Source organism: Astatotilapia calliptera, chromosome 12, assembly GCF_900246225.1.
Source record: "Astatotilapia calliptera chromosome 12, fAstCal1.2, whole genome shotgun sequence".
Classification (NCBI taxonomy): Eukaryota; Metazoa; Chordata; class Actinopteri; order Cichliformes; family Cichlidae; genus Astatotilapia; species Astatotilapia calliptera.
This window is the reverse complement of record NC_039313.1, coordinates 24527005-24550106: the sequence shown is the minus strand read 5'-3', so window position 1 is coordinate 24550106 and position 23102 is coordinate 24527005. Positions and strand designations below refer to the sequence as shown.

Below are 23102 nucleotides of genomic sequence, written 5' to 3'. Positions count from 1 at the left end.
GTGTTTTTGTGTCAGTGCACATATTTTCCTGAACCCTGATGTACACAAACCAATGAGTATCAGGCAGTGTTGTAAATTGCAGGAAGTAGATGAGAGTTAAGTGATTGGAGACTGGGTGCTCTGGGCGGGGCTAGAAAGCAGTGCTCTATTCTGATTGGTTTTTTGCAATAATTCTACTACCGGTGCTCATCATTTCGAGATCGTGCATCACTAAACACGCTCCTGCGCACTTTCGGTGTTATCCAGCAATTACAGGGATTTCAGGTTTTCTGTGCACATCGGTGGCGTACCGGCAGACTGCATGGCAAAGAGGCGCGCCGAGGACACTCTGCTGCACAACTCTCCCTCCAAGAGGTGTTTCCGCTCCCTTTACGCTGTTGACATACAGGCGGAGAGCATGGCTCCGTCCGGGGGCGTGAGCCCGCCGTCCCTCCTGGCTTTGCTGGGGACCCGCTGCAGAAAGAGGCCGCAATATTTCGATGAAGAAGAGACCGCTTCTTATCGCAAGACTTCACACTACGATGCCAGGAAGCGTGCAGTAAATGTTTCGGCGGTGCAGACGTCTGGAAGTTTCCAAGACCGTCGCAGCTCTTCAGTCACGAGCTCCCAGAAACGACCACGAGAGGGCAGCGAGGAGCCAGATACCGCTGTTCCCAAATCTAATGATAAAGTAAGTTATTGAGAATATAACAGAAGTCGGGGATGTTCACTGCAGTTTTAGCGACCATGCAATACAACTGAATTTGGTGTGATTACAGTGAGTGTCCACTAGATGTCACCATTTACACATTCTAGACTTGTTTTTACTGTACTCTGTATAGACCAGTGAAAAGGGGACTGATTGGTCAGCAGGTAACAAAATGTTGCCACGTTGTTGCGTTTGGACGTTACATTTCTATCTGTCTGTTCCCTTTCAGGCTGATGAGGACGCAAACACTGAAGACTGCACTTACAACTCCTTCCAGTATTGGAGGGTGCCTTTACCTGAGCTTGACCTTTCACTGCTAGAAGATGCAAGCGCCCACTCAAAAACAAAAGACAAGTCAAAAGCATCTTCTTCTGACGCCATGGAGACTTGAAGATGATTGGTAGTACAGCGAGGCCTATTGAAAGCTGCCTCTTCCCGTTTAAAGCATGGGAACATGATGAGGACAATGTGATGTTCTTCAGCAAATAGAGGCATCAAGAACAGGTTACTTGAAATGCATCAAGGTGAGATGCGATAACCGAAACCTGCCAAGGCTGCCCCTGTAGAGCAATACAGGCTTTATTTATTTTATTTTTTCCCCCTTAAGTGGAAAACAGTCTAATGCAAGATTTCACAGACCTAAGTGGAACTTTTTTCAAACCTTTTATAGATCCAGCAGATTTGTGTGACCAGCATTTAGACAGCCTGATAACAGCAGTGACTGATCTCCCATGTTCAATGCTGAGTCCTTACTTTGCAAACCTACAGTTGAGTAGGATTATATAAATATGTGTCTAACTAATTAGAGATCTAATTAAAGATGTATGCTTGGTCTGCAGATAGTAGTTGCCTTTCAGAACAAATTTGGTCCAGTTGTGTAGGGTTGCACTTTTTAAATTGTGTGACTGAATTGTTGGTTGTACATTTTGTACACATCTGATTGCCAGTTAGAGCTGGTTGTTACATGCCTTTGTATTCATTGACAATAAAAATATATATTTGTGACTTTTCTTTTAATTGTTTGGTTTTATTTATGGTTTTATCAACGATAATGCTGACCACCCTCTACACCACATACTTGACAGGAAGCGGAGATCCATCTGTAACACATTCATACCACATGTATTCACATTTTATTAGGTCTGAAGTATTGTGGCCAAAATGATAATCATGATTATTTGTCACGATTATTCAAAGAGTGACAAAAAATTTTTTATTGCACTGTAACAAAAAAAAAAATAAAAATGCTTTCACATCTGTTAAGGTTTTTGTGTTAACATTCAGCTGATCCTCAGCTCTCTTTGCATACCATTTCTGTTTGGTAAACATCAGTTGTGCAGGGAACAGCTGTGGTTGGCGTATCCAGGCAGGTGGTCAGATGCTGCATTATAAAGCACTTTGGTTTTAAATTTAAAACAGTGGACTGGGCATCGGATAATTGTGCAGCCATAGGCTGATGTATTCACAATTACAAGAACTGAGCTGAAAATCAGCTGCAATGGCTCTGATGCAGTGATGAATCTTCAGTTGACTGCTCCCTCAAGAGGCCACCACAGTGAAACATCTGCTTCTATCTGACCCCATCAAGAGCATCCTCTTCTGTCACACCAACCCTGCACGTGCTCCTTCACTAAGTCCATGGATCTTTTTCATGGTCTTCTTATGTCTTGCTGCTCCTTTTTCTACATCCTTTGTCCAATGGAGTGAAAAATCAAAATTTGAAATTTTCCGTAGAAATTGCCATGAGAATGCAAAGAGGAGGGCAGGAGAGAGGTGTAAAACATGACCGAGGCTGTGTCATGTTTTGAGCTGCAGTTTAGCCAATGGTGTTGTGGAGGTTGTCAAAACTAATGCAAGTATGAAAGCACAACAGATTTTGATTCACCACATATCACCATTTGGAAAGCATCTGATTGGCAGTGGGTTTATTCTTGCATGATGATAATCTCAAACACATGTCAGTACGGTATAAATATACCTGAAAAGAAACCCACACTGGAACACTATCTTTCGTGGATTGGCCTCCTTAGACCCCAGACCTCAACAATACTGAAGCAGTGTGGGATCCTGGTGATAGAGAACAGATCAAAAGGCAGAAACACCTAAAGACCAACTTTGAATGTGCTTCAAGAACCCTGAAGAACTCTTTCTGAAGACTACTTGAAGAAATTACAAGAAAGTTTGCCTAAGAGAGTTTGACTTTGTGTGTTTGGACGTTTCAATAAAACTGAACCTGCACCTATTTCTAAATTTCCTAGCTAAATATAAATATTAGAGGGGTAGCTCAAGATTTATCTATCTGACAGACATCTGCCATATATTATTATTGTTATTGTTATTATTAATATTAATATTATTATTGCAATGGAAAACTTGCTCTTCTGTCCTGCCCAAGTGTACAACCCTGTTTATTTTACTGCCACTGCAGGTGTTTTGAGCCTCACTGCGCTGTGTGAAACTTTGCTTGAGCCAGAGCTGACGACACTTTAGTAAGATTTTTGACTCACCAGTGTCCACTTTCACCAGTCACCACATTCCTTCATGAGAAAGAGGGGGAGAAACCCTTATTGCCTCAACCAATAAGGGTGTCTCCACTCCTTAAGTTTTCACCTCCTTGACAACTTAAGGAGGTGAAAAACTCCTAACCGAGCTGGAGGGAGGAGGCCATGAACTCCCCAAGGCTTCCTGGAAACCTGCCCTTTGGACCAGCGACTGATTAAAGGGCGCTCAGTCCTTGTCGGGAGAGTAATGATGAAGCGGAGTGTCTTTGCTAGCCTCGAACATGTTTATAAATGAAGTTTGCAGTAATGGTAAGATATATGCTAATATTATATATAAATATATATATATATGTACTAAGTAGGTCAGCTTATTTCCAACAAGTGTACTTTTTACGAAATGTGAACTTGAACTCATGAGAAATTTGAGCAATATTTCTCTGTTACCGGTTTGCTAACAGTGATATTAGCAGCGCTTAGCGGTGATTTTAAGTTAGATAAAACGGTTAATAGTAATAAACTTTTAATGAACTAGTGTAGTAACATAACACGGGTGTTCATTGTGCATACAAAGTGTTAAACTGTTGGTCCTGCTGCTGCACAATGGGCGGTTTTATTTAGTGCATATAAAACTGTAACAGTTGTAACTGTTTACTTCGCTAACCGTGTAGACTAATCAGAGGAAGAGGATGTATAGGTCTGTGTATGTGCTCATGTTTCCTGAAAGCAGTTCTCTCCCTGCAGTGAGGCCATTGTTAAATATTCCTGGGAAACATGAAGGAAAGATTACTGTGAAGGGGAACGAGGGGCTGAGTGCTGCAGCTCAGGGTTTTGGTGTTTGCATTTCAGCTTTCTGTGATGGGGAGGGATCTACACTTACTACACTGTTTGCTCAGCATGTGATCGACACTAAAATGAGCTTCACTGAGAAGGTCACTGATAAACGCGCTTTTTATTTCAGGACTAATGTGCTTCCACTTCCTAGAATACGAGTCAATAAAGAAGACAATATAGTGCTTAACAGCTCCAGTATCTGTGTGCTGTAAGTAAATATTTTCTGCTTTTCTTTTTTTAGTCCAGAAAGTGTTGGATTGAAGAAACCTTCTTCAGGAGAGAGTGTGTGAAGTTCATCCCTTCCTCTTGGGATCAGCACAGGTAAACTGGGATCTGATTGCACTGATTAGCTTTTATGATTCTGAGAAGAAACACACAGATTGTAGTATAACATTAACAGCAGCTATTTGAAATAACATTTTTCTGAGAGCAGAACTATTTGGCATGTAGCCCTTACTTCCAGGAATAGCAGCCATGTGGATATTTTGATAACGCTTCCTGTCTCTTTCAGATGTATTCCAGTATGCCACGTTTGCCAAAATTTGATAAGGTATCACTGATGAATATTGTGCTGAAGATGCTGTCCTACCAAACTCTTTCTTATTTTCTTACTACATACTTCTGTATTGTTTTCTCCACCCTCATTCTTTCAGCATTTCATCATGTCCTTTTCTGCCTTTTTTCTCCTACATTTGCACTGCACCGTTATGGGGAAATGGCAGGAAATGTGTGATTTTCATGGTCTGTTAAATGATAACAACAGCCAGACATAGAAATGTGTACTCAAGGGCAAAGGGAGGTGGAGAGGAAGTGTGGGATTTAGAAAATAAATGGAAGAATCACTGAAGGCTGGTTTAAAAAGTCCAGGTGGATTTCTTTCATCTTTTAGGGCTTGTCATGCGCCTGCATATTATTATTGCTTATTAACAACCCTGCCTCTATTTTGAGGAGCTAACATGTAGTTAAGTGTCACTGATAATTTTGTTACTGTTTTTTGGGCTCTTCCCTATTATCTAAAAGCAGACTATCAGAAATAGCTACTTAATTTAATTTATTTAAAATCAACAACATTATGCTAAAGTGTTGTAAAAGTATGATTGAAGTTAATCATTCTAAAAAATTACCTTACGATGCTTCTTCCTATGCATCTATGCAATGTCGTTCTATTTGCTAGATGTTGCTGCGGCCACCTGATAGGGGAACACTCTTGGCAAGACTCCCTTCCTCCATTGTCCCTCTGTCCTGGTCCTGGACAGGATGTGGAAGAGGAGTGGTCCATGGAGCGCCACACCAGGGCCAGTCCCACAAATGCCTATGGCACCGTAGACTTTGAAGATACTGCCACACGTGTCTGTCGAGCCAAGGTCTGTGAGTTTACCAGCTCTGTGCGTGTCTCTAGGCCAAAGGAACATTTTTTCAAAAGTAAAATGGTAAATGTACACACGCTCAAGAGACTGCTTCAAATATAGAAGCAAATGCTTGCACTCTGTTAATAAGAGCTAGATTTTGATGGTTGCGTAAAGTTTTCTTTGCTATGATGTAAGCAGGCTTGGTCGCGATGCATGAAAGCAGAGATGCTATCTAATGTAGTGACAAAACAATCGGCTCAGCAGCACCTCAGAAAAGTACAAAGAGCTTCTCAGTTGGAAACACTTTCATGTTTTTCCAGTATGTTCGTGTTGCTGTCGACTCCAAGCCAGAAGCATTACTCCAGCTGATGTTGAGGGAATGGCAGATGGAAAGACCCAAGCTACTGCTGAGTGTCCACGGAGGCTCTGAAAATTTTACCTTGCCACCTAAAGTCAACCAGGCCTTTAGCAAAGGGCTGATCACTGCTGCCCTCAGCACAGGGGCATGGATTTTCACCGATGGCATTAATACAGGTAAGTTTTACAATTTTTTGTGGAGTATTATTTTCTGCCTATCTCCAGTTAGTGACTGGCAGCAATCTCATTACTTACATCTGAAAAAAAAACTACGTTGATCTGTGTTCTGTTTCTAGAAGGTTCAGTTTTGGTTAGTTTCTGTTAGGTTTCATTTCTGTATGGCGTGCTGTTGTAAAAGTACCCCTTGAATTTTAGTGCTTTTGTTCTTATTGTGTATTTGCTGTGCATTCGGCTACTATTTGCATGCCCTCCAGGTGTGTCTAAATATGTAGGTGATGCAGTTAAATCCTTTGGAAGCCATGACCTGAGGAAGAGAAACACAGTTGGCATCACACCCTGGGGAGTGATTGACAACAACATGGACCTTATAGGCAGAGATGTCAGTACTGAAACTGTGTTTTTTTCACGTTACTTCATTCCTCACCACATTTTTTTGATATATGCAGAGTACCATATCCCACTGCGCTGCTTTTCTTTGTCTTTGACTGACACTGATTCAACATCGCTTCAGGTTTTCAGGCCTTACCAGCCTCTGGGAAACCCTTTGAGCAAGAGAGCCTGTCTCAATGGTTTCCACTCCCACTTCCTGTTGGTGGATGATGGAACGCTGGGCAAGCATGGCTGTCAGCAAGGCCTCAGGAGGAAGCTGGAGAAGCACATACAACTACAGAAGATACATCCCCGTGGGTGTTTTTGCGCAAAAACTAACAAAAGAAACAAAATAGGAAGCACACAGATTTGACTGAAGTCTTAACATCATCTCTTCTCTTTTTTGCAGGACTGAACCAAGGAGTGCCTGTGGTGTGTGTGGTGGTGGAGGGAGGTCCTTCTGTGGTGTCTACAGTGTTGGACTACGTCAGCACTGTGCCCCCTGTGCCAGTGTTTGTGTTTGAGGGATCAGGCAGGGCTGCTGACCTACTCGCCTTCTTACACAAGCAGACTGCTGTTGACAGGTACAGTACGTAGGCTGTTATAGGCCTGTAGTGGATGCATAGCAGGGTCTTTTTGAGCCAGCTGGTTTAATAAGCAAGCATAATTTATACTTACGGCAAAGTGCAAGTTATAACACCTTCTTCATGAGTATTGGGGCATATTTTAAGGTGAAAAAGAGAAAAATGGGCAAAGGGAGAATCTCCCCTTTACCGTTATATCATTAGAGTGAATAACTGTAAACAGATTTAGCACTTTTTTACTCAATTTGAGCACTCCAAAGTACTTTCCTTACAACAAGCCTCATTCACACTCCAGTAGATGGATCGCAGAGTTCAGTATCTTGCTCAAGGATACTTCAGTGTGAAGGCTAGGGGAGTCAGGGATTGAACCACTGACCTTCCAATTAGCAGATACCTCACACCACTGCCGAGCCGCATATGCCAACTATTTGAAAAGGCAGTTAGACCCCAGCCACATTCTTTGTTTTTTCCTCATCTCAGATGAACCCAAACACACAGTTACTAATATGATCCTGTCCTGCTAACTACATTTGAGTGACGTTTATATTTTAGGAAGGGTTACCCAATAGGTGTATATAAAAACTTGAAGATGATGATGCAATTAATTGATTGTAAAATGAGATAGAAAGTAGAAACTAGACAGCAGTGTCCTCTTAGTGCAAAAAAGCAAAAGGCTGCTCTGGTAAGCCCATAAATTAGTTTGTTAGACTCTTATTTTGACTCATTTAACATTTACCAAAAAGACACAGGATTACAAATATTAAATTGTTTCAAATGTACATTATCCTTCCATACATGTACTTATCCTTTCGCCAATTCAGTCTCATGGGGAGCGGAAGCCTAGCTATCATAGGGCGAGAGGTGGGGTACACCCTGGACAGGTCGCCAGTCTGATGCAGGACTAACATAGAGGAACAGGCAACCATTTGCCCTCATATTCACACCTGTGCGAAATTTAGAATCACCAATTGACACAACTCCACTAATTGCATGTCTTTAGCCTATGGGAGGAAGCCGGAGAACCTGCGCAACCATGGTGAGAACATGACTCCACCTTCTGCGACCTTCTCAGGACCTTCTTGTTGTGAAGCAAAAGCGCTAACATTGTGTTGCCTGGGGGTACACGTTGAACAGCATATTGCAGGCCTAGCACAGAGAGACAGACAACAATTTGCGATCACATTCACACCTACTGCCAATTTAGGTGGATGACCTAACAAGCTTTGGACTGTAGGAGGAAGCCAGAGCACCATGCAGGGAGAACATGCAATTCCACACGGAAAGGGTCGAGCCGGCCCAAATGTACACTGATTGTGTTTTTATGTTTGTTTGTTTGTTTTCAGACCGTTGGAAGCTGACATTAAAGAGAACTTCCTCACCACGATTGGAGATGCGTTTGGAATGGAGAGGACTGAAGCCACTGACCTCTATACTCTCCTGCTGCAGTGTATGGATCATAGACAGTCTGTGAGTAAAGCAGCCTCTGAGGCATGTGTGTGTTGTGACTGAGGACACTGACTACTAAATCAGCGTTTCTTTGAACAACAGATAACCATCTTTGACTCAGAGTCAGATGACCAGATGGCACCAGATGCTGCCATTTTGACCGCTACTCTCAAGGGTACTTGTTTCCTTCTTAATTATCAAACATTTTCTCTCAAGTGACTTTGATTCATTAACGTGGGACTGGAGCGTTTCTCTTAGTAAGTCAGAAAATCTGAGTTATGTTATATGTTTTGTTGCTCTGAATCAAAAACAGGCACAAAGGCCAGTCCATCAGAGCAGCTGAGTATGACTCTGGCGTGGGACAGGGCTGACATTGCACAGAAAGACGTCCTTGTATATGGACAGCATTGGCAGGTGAGAAAGTCAAAAACAAAGGGAGTTGTTAAGAGATATATTCTAAAACACTTCTTCAGCTGAGAATCAGAGAGGAGAAACACACAGTTTTACTTGTTGCTTAGCAAGGGCAGCTCTGAGCTCTCGCACGAGAGTGAGGGCTCAGGGACTCGCAGCTCTGAGACTGCCCTGGTCTTTATTTATACATCAGTGGGTGTTTGTTCCTTACATTGGAATATGGAGGTGTATGTGTGTGTGCGTGTGTGTGTCAGAGTGTGACCCCATAAATGACTTCCCTAAACCTGCTGGTCTGGAAATCCAACAGTTCATCTATATGTAAAAAAGGCACTTAGACTAAAACTGACATAGCTACTTTTATCCTACCGTAAAAAAATAAAAGAAGGTACGACCTTTCCCATGCTCCCAGGATGTGGGTGTGAATGCCAGAGCACTCTGGAATGCACACAAAGCCTTTGCAGACTATTGAGGATCGCACATCCTATCACTACCATATGTAAACTTATATTATTAAAAGATTATACTGACTACTAAGTACAATTTTCTATTGACAGGAGTCATTAATGCAAAACTGTAGTGCAATTGTTTTCCATTAAAGCAAAAAAGGAGATATGTAAATTATTTTTTACTTGTGTAGGTGGGCTCCTTGGAGCAAGCCATGCTGGATGCTCTGGTGATGGACCGTGTCAGTTTTGTCAAAACGCTGATTGATAACGGCATGACTATGAGCCGCTTCCTCACAGTCGATCGCCTTGAAGAGCTCTACAACATGGTTACTATAATATCTTAATATATCTGCTTTAAATATTTAAGACACTTACTTTTTCTTATTTGTTATTCATCATTTTATTAATCAAGGAGAACAGTACAATTAATTCTGTGAAATATATTTTTCAGAAAATAACATTTACTCACTGGAGTACTTTTGATTATCTTGGGGTATTTCCTCTTGCGTTTGGCTTTCACTTTGCTGTGCAAACATACAAAATCCGTTTATGCTTGTTTCTCTTGAATTTCTCTCACAATTCCCAAAGCTGCTTTGATCCAAATCTCAGTCACTGTAAGTGTTTTTGCACCAGGATCTCTTGTGTTTTATGGTCAGTTGCATCCAAAATATTTTCCCAGTAGTTGGTTTAGGATGCTTCTAAAATCACAGAGCTCTTTGCCATACATTCACCCTCAGCTTTCTCTATGTTGTCTTTATATTTGTGTATAAAAGCCTTTTCACTTATTCATAACGCTGGGATAAGTAGTTCCTTAAAGAAACAATTTGATATTTGTGGAGCTGTGATTGCATGTGCATTATGCAGCCGTTAAAAGTAACTAGTAAATTTGGTTTGCTTTGATTTTGCGCTTTGCATTTTCTCTTAACTGTCATTTTCTTTTTTCATATAATTATACAAAATCCTCCCTGCAGGCACAAGGGCCAACAGCCCGCTTCTTGCACCACCTCGTTGAAGATGCAAAACAGGTGAGTTTTGATATTGAGAGTAGCTGTAGGTGCAAATCTAGCTTCCCTTTCCCTCCCGAAAAAAAGCATTGTCAGCATATGTTGCTCCAAGACCTGTTCAGCATTAAAGAGGCCTTTACAGATGTGCAAGTTTCCCATGTGCACTAATGTTCCTCCATAGAATTGCAAATGCCAGCTTTGGAACTGTGCACTGACAGCAACCTGGGTGGTCCCTCACCTTTTCTGTGTTATAAATACACAGAAAAGCAGCCACATTTACATGTGCACAGTATATGTTTATTTATCGTGTTTGTATGTGTTTGTGGGGAGACATCCCTTCCTGCAGGTTATCGTCTTTCGATCATTGACATGGGCTTGGTGATAGAATATCTCATAGGAGGAGCATACCGCAGCACCTACACACGCAAACAATTCAGAGCTGCGTACAGCCGATTGCACGAAAAAGTGAGCAATGATTGTATTCTTTTTCTTTGCCCGCTGCACCCTGATAAAAGCCATTTAAAAATCCTTTGGTTTAATGACTTTTACAGTTTTCATACAAATGCCTGTTTTGATGCCTGTAGAATGGTAGACGAGACAGTTCAGCCACCTTTTCTAAACTCAGACATGGACTGATGCCAAGCTCTACAAGGAACAGGAGCCTCCAGGACCTGCATTTCTTTAGGACCGCCCAGCCTTACAAACGCAAGGTTGGTTTAGAGTTATTTTTTTAAGATTTAGATTAACAGTTTCTAATTTTTCTATCTGTTTTATGACAAAAAATCTCACATTCCCATCTATTGTTTTTTCATTTCCTTGTCCCTTATTTTTTTTCATACATCTAACTTTTTCTTCTAGGAGCAAGATGTGTCACCCAGTACCAGTGGGGATGTGTCTAGTCCAGGCCTTGATGATGCTCCACTGCTGGTTCCTTTCAACTTCAACGACTTGTTTGTGTGGGCAGTCCTTCAGCAAAGGCAGCAAATGGCACTGTTCCTGTGGCAACATGGAGAAGAAGCGCTGGCACGTGCAACGGTGGCCTGCAAGCTTTACCGCTCCATGGCCTTTGAAGCACGTCAAAGCAGCCTGGATGATAACATTATAGAACGATTCAAGACGTATTCACTGTGAGTGTCAATTAACTGTATGACTTATTTTAAACAAGCAGTGATCCATTGCTTATTAATAGCAGTGATACACTCTGAAAAAGTGGCACATAATGGAATACCTTTTGAATTCCCATCTAAGCTCTGGTTTTGTCTCTTTTGCTGAAATATGTGATGTCATCGTGTTAAGATTTAAGTAGCTCTCTAAGCCTGTGTTGTGAGTCTAGCAAGGGATTTAAAATGTCTCCAACTTAGTTGAAATAAATCACTCGAGTATAAGACAGTGGCACCAATTTTAAATGAATGCTAATTTATCCAGGACTGACTGCCCAAGCAAATTCAAGGGTATACTGCATGATGCAAAAATAAATCTCCAACAACTCAAAATGTCATCACAGTGACTGCAGGTAACTCTGGTGTCAAAGTTCCTGCGTCTGCAGTCGGATAGATTTTGACATATTTGACCTGCATTTAAGGTGTTGTCTAAGAAGAACATTAGGCAGAACTACAGTTTCCCAGTGAACACAGAGACAGAAGCAACATGTTTGACATAATGTGCTCTGGACATACAAATCAAAGATGGAGTTATTTTTAGGAGAAGAATTTCTTGCGGTCTTTGAAGCGTGGTGGAAAGGTTATGCTTTGGGGACTGCCTCGGTCTCACAGCAACTGGGCAGCTTGCAGTCATTGATTCAGCTATGAAGGATATGTTAAGGATAAGGTGTGTCTGAAACTTTAGTTTAATTTGAAGCTGACCTTGAATGGAACAGCCTAGGCAATATCCAGACTGGAGTCTCATTGAAATGTTCTTGGAAGATTTGAAATGCAAGAAACCTCTAAACCTTTTATAGCTGTGAAGCACCATTACCATGCAGTACACTTTTTTTCCCCCTCGGGACTTCATGTTACTTTGTATATGTGAAGATATGGGTGCAATTTTTTTTTTGTTCTTTCATATTTTTATAATTATCACAGAGTTGACATGCACATATCTCTTCTGTCTTTGTGTGTCAGTGAGTTTGGTAAGCTGGCGGTGGATGTGTTAGATTGTGCGTTTCGTCAGAACGAGCAGATGGCCATGAAGCTGTTGACTTATGAGATGGAGGCATGGAGCCACTTCACCTGTCTGCAGATGGCTGTCTCCTCATGTCACAGACCATTCGTCTCACACTCCTGCACCCAGACTCTCCTCACTGATCTCTGGACCGGTCCACTTAACATGAGAAAAAACTCATTCTTGAAGGTAAACCTTGCAGATAAACCAGATAAAATTCATATTTCAGTGTCATTTAATTGCATCACTGCAAAAAGAAAAATAAAGATAGAAGGGTACAGGGTAGGGGTGGGCGATATAGCTTCAAAATTATACAAAAATATTTCAGCAGAATTATAGAAAAAAATAGTGAATATGTCTTATCAGCAATTGCAGCTCACAGGATGCAGCATTTTTAGTCCATGAAGGGCATGTTCCATCTTTCTTTTCCTATTACCTGCTATCATTGAAGACTGACTAGCTAATTCAAAGTTTGAATCTCTTGCTACAAGCTGGTAGCAGCAGCAGTATTATAATGTCATAGTGCTGACACAGCATTGTATATAATGACACAGCACAAGTCAAATGTAAGCACAAAACTATTCGAAATTAAGTAGTGCTTATAGCACAACTGCTTAACACTTAAGTTTAACAAAAAAGTAACTTAACCTGTTAACTTGACAGGAGCCTGCACAGTATTGTTGTAAGATTCCACAAAAGCAATTAAATGTGACTGTCTCTGCAAAAGCTTGCCATTATTTCTAATATATTTATTGCAATGTTTCAGTCCTGTTGACCTTCATCAGGTCCCAGATTCTAATTTAGAATCCATTAATCAGGAAGTCAGGATGGCCGAGCGGTCTAAGGCGCTGCGTTCAGGTCGCAGTCTCCCCTGGAGGTGTGGATTTGAATCCCACTTCTGACATTGTCTGTTTGCATAATTTCCTTAGGGATTGTTAAAGTATTCTGGATTAAACATATTAGCAATAAATGAGGTAGGGTGCTGCAGTTAACTGTTGTCGATTTTGAATTAGCATTTTGTCACATAATGAAGTTCTGTCTGGGATTTGATATCTAGGGTCAAACTTAAAGCCATGTTTTTCCACTCTAAAACCACATCGGTAATTTTCATTCATTGTTACATCTTCCTGTCATGTAGAGTGTAGCTAGGGAGCGCTTCAGCCATTATTTGCTGTTTTCTTTTGGTTCACACATCACCAGCTGCTTTCATCACCCCCATTAAAGCCTGGTTGTGCTAAACGATTGTGTTTTTACCTCAAGTGTTGTTTTATTTTTTTCATATTTTGCAAAGCAGTATGTTTTGTTGGAGGATGTTTAAGTAGTCAGACACGCTCTCCTTTTTTTTTTTTTTTTTTTTTTTTAGATCATTTTGAGCCTTCTTTTGCCTCCTGCCATCCTACTTCTGGAGTTTAAAAGCAAAGCTGAAATGTGTCACGTACCACAGACACACGAGGCAATGCTGTTTGGACTCGACTCAGTCAAGCCAGCACCAGGCACCAAGGGCTCTGATCACATGGTACAGTAGGAGTGCAGTACTTTCAAATTTCAACTGGCTAATATTTTACAGTATTTCATAGTATTTCACCTCACTTGTATGGTTTACTCTACCCATGCAGGGTAGTCGTGATGCAGAGCAAGGACTCTCTTTCCAAGACAAACGTGTTGGTCCTGTGTCAGAAACCATGTCCTCTATAACTGTGCGCTGTGTTTCCTGGATCACAACACTCTATGATTTCTACACAGCTCCTGTTGTCAAGTTTTGGTTTCACACGGTAGGTTTTTTATGTTAGTTAACACACGATAAAACATTTCTCTTTCTCAAAGTGCATCATGCAAATGATTATTATACATTGTTCTCATCCTTCTGTCTGAATGTCTTTTCTCTGATTCAACTGTAGATGTCCTACTTGGCCTTTCTGATGTTATTCTCCTATGTTGTCCTGGTGAAGATGGAGGATCAACCCAGTGTTCAGGAGTGGCTGGTTATAGCATACATCTTGTCAACTGCAGCAGAGAAAACCAGAGAGGTCAGAGGTTCAGTTCTTAGCAGAATATATTAAAAAGTGTTACAGGAGAATATAAAATCACAAGTCAGTAGTAATGTAAGTTTCTATCTTTTGTAATTAGATATTAATGTCTGAGGCAACAAAACTGAGCCAGAAGCTGAAGATTTGGTTCTCAGAATACTGGAACATATCAGATTTCATCGCCATCCTGCTTTTCGTGGCCGGACTGGCAATGCGTTGGCACTCTGATCCCTACCGGACAGCAGGGCGCCTCACATACTGCCTGGACATAATCTTCTGGTTTATCAGGGTGATGGATCTGCTGGCCGTTAATCAGCATGCTGGCCCTTACCTCACCATGATCACTAAGATGGTGTGTACAGACTGCACAGCACTCACTGGAAACATAAAAAGTTGAGAAGTGTGTGTGTGTGTTATTTATTTATTTATTTATTTATTTTTTAGTAACCTCTCACTCTCTCTGTGCCCAGACCAGAAACATGTTTTACATTGTGGTGATGATGGCAATAGTGCTGCTGACCTACGGAGTATCCAGGAAGGCTGTCCTGTCACCAGACGAGGAGCCATCATGGAGCCTGGCTCGAGACATAGTCTTCCAGCCCTACTGGATGATCTATGGAGAGGTCTATGCATCAGAGATAGACCGTTAGTGGCCCAATAACACTAGATACTTATTAACCAAAGGGTTTTTTTTTAAGCAGTAGAATTTAACCTTTATGATTTTTGCATTGCCCTGAGTTCTTGGAAATACTGACTCGAAGATTGCTGCAAGGCTAATTCGTCACTTATCCTATTCCACTTGAATTAAGGTCATTCAAACAGTCTTACCTCACAAGGTGAGCTTTGCTTGACTCACCTTTGTATTGCAGTGCTTGTTATTGACTGCAGCTGAAAGGAGTTCTTTGTTTCAGAATTTAGACAACTTCACTTATTACAGGGGCTGATTCTTCGTGCATAAAAAATATGCTGCAAATAACAAAATCACTTAAAATGTAATTGGTATAAATGACTAAGGGAGTTACAATACATGTAGGTCCTTTTGCTGCTTTTAGTTGAAGGTGTAACTTAGATTGTTCAAAAAATAAAGTTTGGACACTTCCAAAGAGCTATGTCTGTGTCTTCTATAAGAAGAGCAGCAAACAAATCAGTGCAAGGTCTGTCACACTTTACCCTGTAAACAGTGCCAATTCTCTTACTTTAAGATTTTTTTAATGTACTCTGCTCCAGCGTGGATTTAGGCAATCTCGGTTGCTTCTGATGTCTCAGACCAACTGAGTGATGTTAAAATCTGAGCTCTGTGTCACCTGTACCATATGTTGGAAGACTCTGTGCCCTTTTCTTGTCCCTGTAGAGTTTTATATGAATCTGGTTCTAATTTAGCATTCATGATGCAGAAGGAGATTCATACCAAGTCTCTGACAGTTTTTGTATGATGAATAAGAATAAAAAAACAAACAAAAAACTATTGCACTGTGTGTAAGATCTGCGTATTTTTGTGTGTCAACAGCATGTCAGGAAGATGATTCATGTCCTCCTGCATCCTTTCTTGCACCATTTCTCCAGGCTGTGTATATGTTTGTCCAGTATATCATCATGGTCAACATCCTCATCGCATTTTTCAAGTAAGCATATTGAAAAATCTTAGTTTATAGTAATTGTTTGAGGGGCTACCCTTCAATAAACCAAACTCTTGTTAACAGCAACGTCTACTTTGACATGGCATCAACATCCAACAAGCTGTGGAAGTACAACCGGTACCGCTACATTATGACCTATCAAGTGAGACCGTGGCTGCCACCGCCCCTAAACCTCCTCAGTCACATGGACCTGGGTTTGAGAGCTATTTACAAGAAATTTAGTGGCGACGCTGAGCGGGAAGAGAGAGCCTCTGGACTTAGTAAGTACCACAGCATATTTTCTGGAAAGGAAGAAAATGGTGATAGTTTAGCAGCTATCTCTACACTTGTCACTTCTTCCATCTCACTTGTTTTTACTAGAGCTCTATCTGGGCCACGAGGATCGCAAGAAGCTGCATGAGTTTGAGGAGAGATGTGTGCAGGCCTATTTTCACGAGAAGAGTGAATGCCCGCTCAGCAGTCAAAAGAACAGGATCAAAGTCACAGCTGAGAGGTAGGACTGCAAACAAGGGGCTTCTCATTTCTTTTGTTTTGTTCGATTATTTAAGATGAGCTACCAGCGCTTGTGTGTTTCTGCTGGATCTGTGTCTCGCTCTCCAACCTGCCATATCACTATGGCTGGAAACTTTGTAGCCTTGTAAATTTGTCTTGTTTGGGAGCCATGCACAGGATCATTGCTTTGATGTAGAGTTCCTTTTGTGTCCGATGCAAGAGCCAATAGATTATTTCTTCTATAACACGAACAATTGCTCTGTCTGTCATCACATTGTTAAGTTTAATATTGATAAGTTTGATAAGTATAATAAATAATGAGGTATACATACTGTGCCAAGATGAAAGCAGTTAACTCATGTAACTAGATTTAAATGAAGTATTAGAGGCGCATTAAGATAAAAGATTATTGTTCATTTTCACAATAAAGCCAAACTTTTGAGATTAAACTTATTATTATTTTGAGAATATGTGGAGATTAAAGTCGTCATTTTAAGTCAAACAACTGCGATGGCTGCTGTACCCATTGCAAACATTGCAAATTGCCTTGTGTAGAAGAGTTACTGAAATACCTTGATCAGTTTTCATATCATGTCTTGTGATACAACATAAACCCTCTTTACTGCACAAGGGTGTAACCATTGATTTTCTTGCATCTGTCATTGCCAGCTGTTTCACTTTTGCATAAATCGGGGGTTAAAATCTGGTTTTTCCTTCTGACCAGATGCAGCTTTCTGCGTTAAAACTGCATTTCTGTGCTTATCACCACACCGTGTTTATGTATTTAAAAATAAATAATTTCCTTGTTACTAAAACCAACTCTGAAGTATGATTTCACTAACTCATCTACACAAGACATTATGTAGAGGGTTTAGCAGCCGTAGCAGTTGTTTGACTTGAAACGATAACTTTAATCTCCGTGTTTCAAAGTACTTTTTTAATGTGCCTCCAATGCTCCTTCTTACAAACAAGTAAGTAGGTAGATTCTTAAATGTTTATTTACTTTGTCTCACATACCAGCTTATATATAGCTTGTGCTTGTATTGTGATCCTACTAACACAGGCTTCCTTTGCTTTTTGTGAATTTACAGCTGAACATGTGGCTGTGTTTAGTGTACAAAAAGCATTTAACGTCAGTAAATAAATCGTAAAAACGTCATTCACCATTTTTGCTCATATTTGTTCCATCAGAACAGAAGAGATGTGCATGATGGTGGGGGAGGTTTCAGAGAAGGTCAACTTCATTCAGGATAGCCTGTCAGACTTAGACTCTCAGCTCGGTCATCTCCAGGACCTCTCTGCTCTGGCTGTGGACACCCTCACTCTTCTTTCTGCATCCAACAACCTACATCAGGAGGAGACACGCCTGGCTCAGTGTCGGCTCATTACAGCATCCCAGCACGCCATCCCTCACAGCTGGACCCTTCCACACAGAAGTGGAGCAGACGGTGATGCGGCTAATATACAACGATTGGTGGCCAAGCCGTATAAAAGTACCCCGCCTTCATTGCTAAAGGGCTACACCTTAGCAGGAAATAGACGGGAATCACAGGAGTGCCATGTAGGAGTTAGGGGAAGCAGGGGAGGAAGATATGGACACACAGAAGAACCAGAAGAAAGGGCAAGAGAGGTGCTTACTGTTGTCTTCTAGTAATGTTGTTTCACAAGAAGGAAAGAGAATGCACTACTCCCTCACACTAAATACAATGTTTTGATCCTTAAACGTTTGTCATGTTAGACTCTTTGAAAGGAGAGGTAGTTGTTGCAAACCTGAACATGGCCTTTAGGGGGAGACAAGCTAAAAGAGATCCATAAAGTATCCATAAAGTCCTTATTTTAATGTGATGTAATCTCTTCACAGCTTTATGACATTAAAAGTAAATAACCACTGACTTAAAGAATTTAAAATACTTTGATAATCACTTATTTTTTTTTCCCATAGGATCATCCATGTGAGAATCAGCAGGGAGCTTCTGACCCAGGGTCTTGTGCGTCCCTCTCCCACTTTAACAGTGGAGGATTTTCTTCGGTCAGAGATCAGACACCCTGTGAGTCCTGTGAACCATCCCAGTGTGGGTCTCCTCTTTCTCCCAGAGGCTTGGAGTCACTCCATTTTAAATTCTGGACTTGTGAGCCATATTTGTTTACCAGTCAGGAAGAAACATCCATGGAAGAGGAGGATGAAGTAGAGGAAGAAGGAGAAGAGAAAGAGGAGGAAAAGACACAGGAAGAACCACCTAACATAGACGTGCACCGAGCCTCCAGCAGTGCTTTTCTGTTCGACCCAGAAGACATCTCAGAGGGTTTGACAAATCCTGCCTTTTCTTGTGATGATAGTCAGCCAACTTCTCGGTCCAGAAATTCCAACCAGTGGAGAAAACCCATAAAATCCCCAAGGTGGGCATGTTTGTCGAGGGACCGTCCGTATGGCTACTGCAGATCTTTGTCATCCAGCATGGAGAATATGACTTTCGCTGGAGCACCCCTCAGCCCAACCAGGGGATCCTTTCCTTCTCTCAATGAATCAATGAACAATGAGAGTTTGCTTGGTAGGAGGGGTTTAAAGAACAATACATCACTAAGATGCAGCAGGAGCCAAGGTATGATAACGCATGGGTTTGAAAATCAAGTTAATCTTTGGACGCTGATGGTTTAAAGCAATGAGTTTGCATGAAGAGCTTTGTGATATGTAGCACATGCAAATCTTAACAATTTTGCAAGTCAGAACCAACAATGTCATAAAAGAACTTTAAGGGTCATTCAGGTCATAAGCAGTCATTTTCTCTGTATCTTGCCCCTGATGAAAATGATCAAAAGGAAATTTTGAAAATCTGTGTGTACCTTGTCTATTTTTTTATCATGCATTTACACACAATAACAGATAATGTACGTCTGTGTTTCTGCAGAGTGGTCCAAATCATCTGACTTTACTCAGGTCTTGGACAGCAAAGGCAAAAACAAAAAGACCGTGAAGATACGAGAGAGCAATCTAGATTTGGTAATATGAAAAAAGTTGTGCTCCTCATAGCAGAGGATCAGTCAGGTGCAAAACATGGCACAAAGTCATAAAACTAAATCCCTGCTATCTTTGTGAATGGGTTTTTCATTTTCGTTTGGTGGTTCTTTACAGAGAAGCTTTTCCATCTCTTTATTTGTTTTGGAAAATAGAGAGCCATGCATTCCCAGTTGTCTGATGTCAGCTGGGGAAGGCGCCGGAGGTTGATAGGAGAACCCACAAGTCGGTCGGCTTCAACCAGCCTCAGTCAGCTCAGTAAGACCTGCATTTAGATAGAGTACATGTTGTATTTGTACCCAGAGCTTTCAGAGAGCATCTGCTAGTATGCATCACTCTGCTTCCTCTGTATGTATGTACAGTAGAACGAGAAGAACGACAAGGGTTGTTTTTTCATATTAAAAGAAACAAAGTTTGATATGTGTATGTGCGATGTTTAAATTATCAACCACTTGAAGTTTCTTATGTTTTACTTAAAAACTGTTAATATCAATATTTTTTCAGATTTTGAACAACTGGATTTGCTGCAGAAACAGGTCTTTTCGCATCAGGTAAAGATGTGGTAAAGTGTGGTAACAATATTTTGTAATTTGTGGTAACATTAGCGATAGTAATGCTAAAATAATTAGTGTAAAATATGTCAGTGTTCTTGCTTTGATTACTGGTAGGATGTATGGAGCCCCACGCACTCAGCTTGGAACAGCTGGGCCAGGTCCATGAGTCGCAGGTCTTCGTAAGTCTCCTTTCTTTTTTAGCCTTCCAGATTTACCCTGAATTTATCGAAACCTTTTACTTAAACGTAACAATGTTTTCTTGATGCCTGTTGCAGAATACAGAGTGGCATTTCAGCTGAAGGTATTTCTGGACGTACAGATTGAATACATTTTCTGTAACATGTGGTCATGTAGTGTCTGTTATAGTGAGATGTATTTGTTTTGTTTTTTAATGCCCTGTAATCTTACCTGCTGCAGCCAAGAACTCCTCATTCCAGTCCACTGACAGTTTGTATCCACACTACTCAGGTATTTACACGATCTGCAGAAAATTATCTAAATTAAATAATAGATCCTGAAAGGATCATCTATTGTGCATCTATTGTTTTTGTGATTTCTCGTACATTAGCTCATCTGTAGTTTTGCCTGTATCGTGCCTGTGTGTTAACAGCTGTGGAGAGAAACAATTTGATGAGACTGGCTCAGACCATCCCTTTCACTCCTGTCTCAATCATGGGTAACTTGCTTGTTTGATTTAGGATTTATTTATTTTTTCATTACTGTTGTTTTACCCCCAAAATCCATTTCTGTGCACTTAATCAAGTTTTTGAACATTCTCTGTAGGAGGTGAAGAGGTGAGCGTTTACTCTCTGGAGGAAGTAGCCTCTGATGCTGACCCTGAATCCAGCTCAGTCTCTTCCTGGTCATCACGAGGCCTGTCTGCAATCCTGCAGCCCCTCTTGAGCGAAGAAGGCTCTTTGGATGGGGGCCTCCGGCAGGGCCGCCGGGTTCTCTGTACATGGGCAGAACAGGATGTGCTCAGACCCGGGCTGGTATACGTGGTGAAAGGTTTCAGACCAGAGGTGGTTCGTGTCTGTAAGAAGTACTTCCATGGTAGCACAGCACTGCAGCTTTGTTTAAGGGTAAATCTTTCAAGTAATCAAGGATTCGTCTACATTTGCTGGTTAGCAAATCTTTTACTTTTCACAGTTTTGAATTGAGTTTCAAGTACTTCTAACACTATGATCAATTTTTGTTTGTGAAGGAGATACAGCAGCAGAGAGCGGCCCAGAAGATGATGCAAGTGTTTAACCAAGTCAAACCTGATGATTTGCACCACTCACCAAGGTCACTATTTTATCTTTCCTATGTGTGTGTGTTAGGTGTGTCCGTGCATTTAATAACTGCCCCTTCTATCCACCAGATTTCTTGACGTATCACTGGTCCTCTGGCATTCTAATGGTCAGTGGCTGACGATTGAAAGGAATATGTCTGGTGACTTCATGAAATACAACAACAACACGGGAGAAGAGATCACCCCCTGCTGTTCACTGGAAGAAATGCTTCTAGCCTTTTCCCACTGGACCTACGAGTACTCACGCAGAGAGCTGCTGGTGCTCGACATACAAGGCAGATACTTTTACTTTACTTTGCATGTTTGTAGTTGCACATGTGAGATGTTGAGTCTTTTTTTTAAAATCTGTTCCCTTATTCCTTTTGACAGGAGTGGGAGAGGAGCTGACTGATCCGACAGTCATTATGGCAGAGGACCAGAGGTGCAGTAACCATTTCTGCTATGCGTATAAGTGATATTTATATTCTCTGATTTTAGAAATTCACATTTTATCCCATATGTACTGATGAAAGTCTGCACTCTGACTGACTCTGTTGCAGTGTTAGCAGGGGTGAGATGCTTTTTGGACCTGATAATCTTGGAGACGCTGGCATCAATGGTTTCCTGCAGAAACACTCTTGCAGCGCCTGGTGCCACAGACTAGGTCTAAAAGGTCAGAAACATACAAAACCTTGTCTACTGTTTTTTTTCTGATCCAGTGTGTGACATGTGGATTAGCATTTCATTGTATGTACCTGTTTTTGCACATGTGTGCATACATGCCTTTGTATGTCACCTCGGTGTCGTCACTCAGGAGGCCAGCTTGGCTCAGAGAGAAATCCCCAGCAACTTCAAATAAAGACGGCACACACGAACAGCCAGCTAATTAAGCTGCGAGTGTTCGTTTATTTCTATAACAACAGTAGTGTTTGAGGCATGAGGGAGGGCCCGTCTTTGTGCTGAGCGGCCTTTGATTATGTATTAATCATGTCTTTGTGCTGGCGATGTGCTGCTGAGACATTAGCTTTGATTAGCTATTAATTAACGTCTCTGGGTAGACATGATACCGGCATCTAGAGGATAACTGCGCGGAAAGAAACTGTGCTCACAAACAAACAAGCCCAGCAAACAAACACGCAAACACTCAGACACAGTTGTTTTGATATTTCAAAGGTACGTTGTGTTTCCTCTTCCTCTTCTTGTGTCCTCTCCAAGATTTCACCAACAAATCAAACCAAATTATTTATGCTGGATGCGTGGATTTCCTCCCAGGCCTGTCAGTATTCTCTTTCTTGTGGTAATGACTGTGTTATTGGAGCGACATGTCGCTAACTGATGTTTCTGTTGTTCAGATTTAAGAAACCATCCGGACAGCTGCGAGAACAGCACTGATGCGGAGCCAACGTCGGGGACAGAAGAGCAAGAAGACGATGAAACCAGGAAGTGACCTTTGACTCAGGAAGTAGGGAAAAGAAAGCATGGGAACTTTTATAGGTGTCTCTCGTAAACACAAGTTCTGCCTCTTCACAAAAGATCCTTGATAATACCAAAGATTTTGCACTAAGGATGTTTATAGATTTTCAGGGTTAATGAAGGAAAAGCGGTAATCAGAAAACTTTATATAAAAAGATAAAAATATAACTTGTTATTTAACTGTATGTGATAATTCGTGATAGAAAAAACTGTAAAATAAAATGCAGTTTTTGTACTATTTTTAGTTCAGTATATAACTAATAGCTGTATTTTCTCAGGAGACATTATGGATTAATCTGATATATAA

At 41.1% G+C, this 23102-nt stretch overlaps 2 protein-coding genes and 1 non-coding gene across 5 annotated transcripts; all 3 read left to right on the top strand.

The window, feature by feature from the left end:
• The first annotated feature begins 153 nt into the window (after positions 1-153).
• Positions 154-1705, top strand: wu:fa19b12 (uncharacterized protein C9orf40 homolog). Its single transcript, XM_026187793.1, has 2 exons — positions 154-670; positions 918-1705. The coding sequence occupies exons 1-2, from the start codon at positions 302-304 to the stop codon at positions 1077-1079; spliced, it is 531 nt and encodes a 176-aa protein (XP_026043578.1). The 5' UTR covers positions 154-301; the 3' UTR covers positions 1080-1705.
• Positions 1706-3357: 1652 nt separating this feature from the next.
• Positions 3358-23078, top strand: trpm6 (transient receptor potential cation channel, subfamily M, member 6). 3 transcript variants are annotated; one of them, XM_026186492.1, is made up of 40 exons: positions 3358-3498; positions 4262-4341; positions 4532-4570; positions 5195-5384; positions 5690-5903; positions 6161-6285; positions 6418-6589; positions 6685-6859; positions 8203-8326; positions 8408-8480; positions 8619-8719; positions 9354-9488; positions 10134-10187; positions 10497-10631; positions 10751-10876; positions 11025-11293; positions 12287-12515; positions 13690-13842; positions 13943-14098; positions 14225-14353; positions 14454-14705; positions 14824-14998; positions 15861-15975; positions 16054-16250; positions 16351-16483; positions 17674-18112; positions 18425-19082; positions 19389-19480; positions 19651-19753; positions 20000-20046; positions 20164-20228; positions 20325-20350; positions 20467-20517; positions 20660-20725; positions 20833-21131; positions 21254-21336; positions 21413-21618; positions 21713-21764; positions 21883-21995; positions 22675-23078. In XM_026186492.1, the coding sequence occupies exons 1-40, from the start codon at positions 3481-3483 to the stop codon at positions 22767-22769; spliced, it is 5964 nt and encodes a 1987-aa protein (XP_026042277.1). In that variant the 5' UTR covers positions 3358-3480; the 3' UTR covers positions 22770-23078. The 3 variants fall into 3 exon arrangements, with proteins under 3 accessions (XP_026042277.1, XP_026042279.1, XP_026042278.1); XM_026186493.1 differs by lacking the exon at positions 3358-3498 and adding an exon at positions 3997-4118; XM_026186494.1 differs by lacking the exons at positions 16351-16483; positions 17674-18112; positions 18425-19082; ... (11 more) ...; positions 21883-21995; positions 22675-23078 and having other exon boundaries at positions 5195-5450; positions 15917-15975; positions 16054-16142.
• trnal-cag (transfer RNA leucine (anticodon CAG)) lies at positions 13148-13230 on the top strand. Its single transcript has one exon. It is a non-coding gene; the product is annotated as a tRNA-Leu (tRNA).
• Positions 23079-23102: the final 24 nt, after the last annotated feature.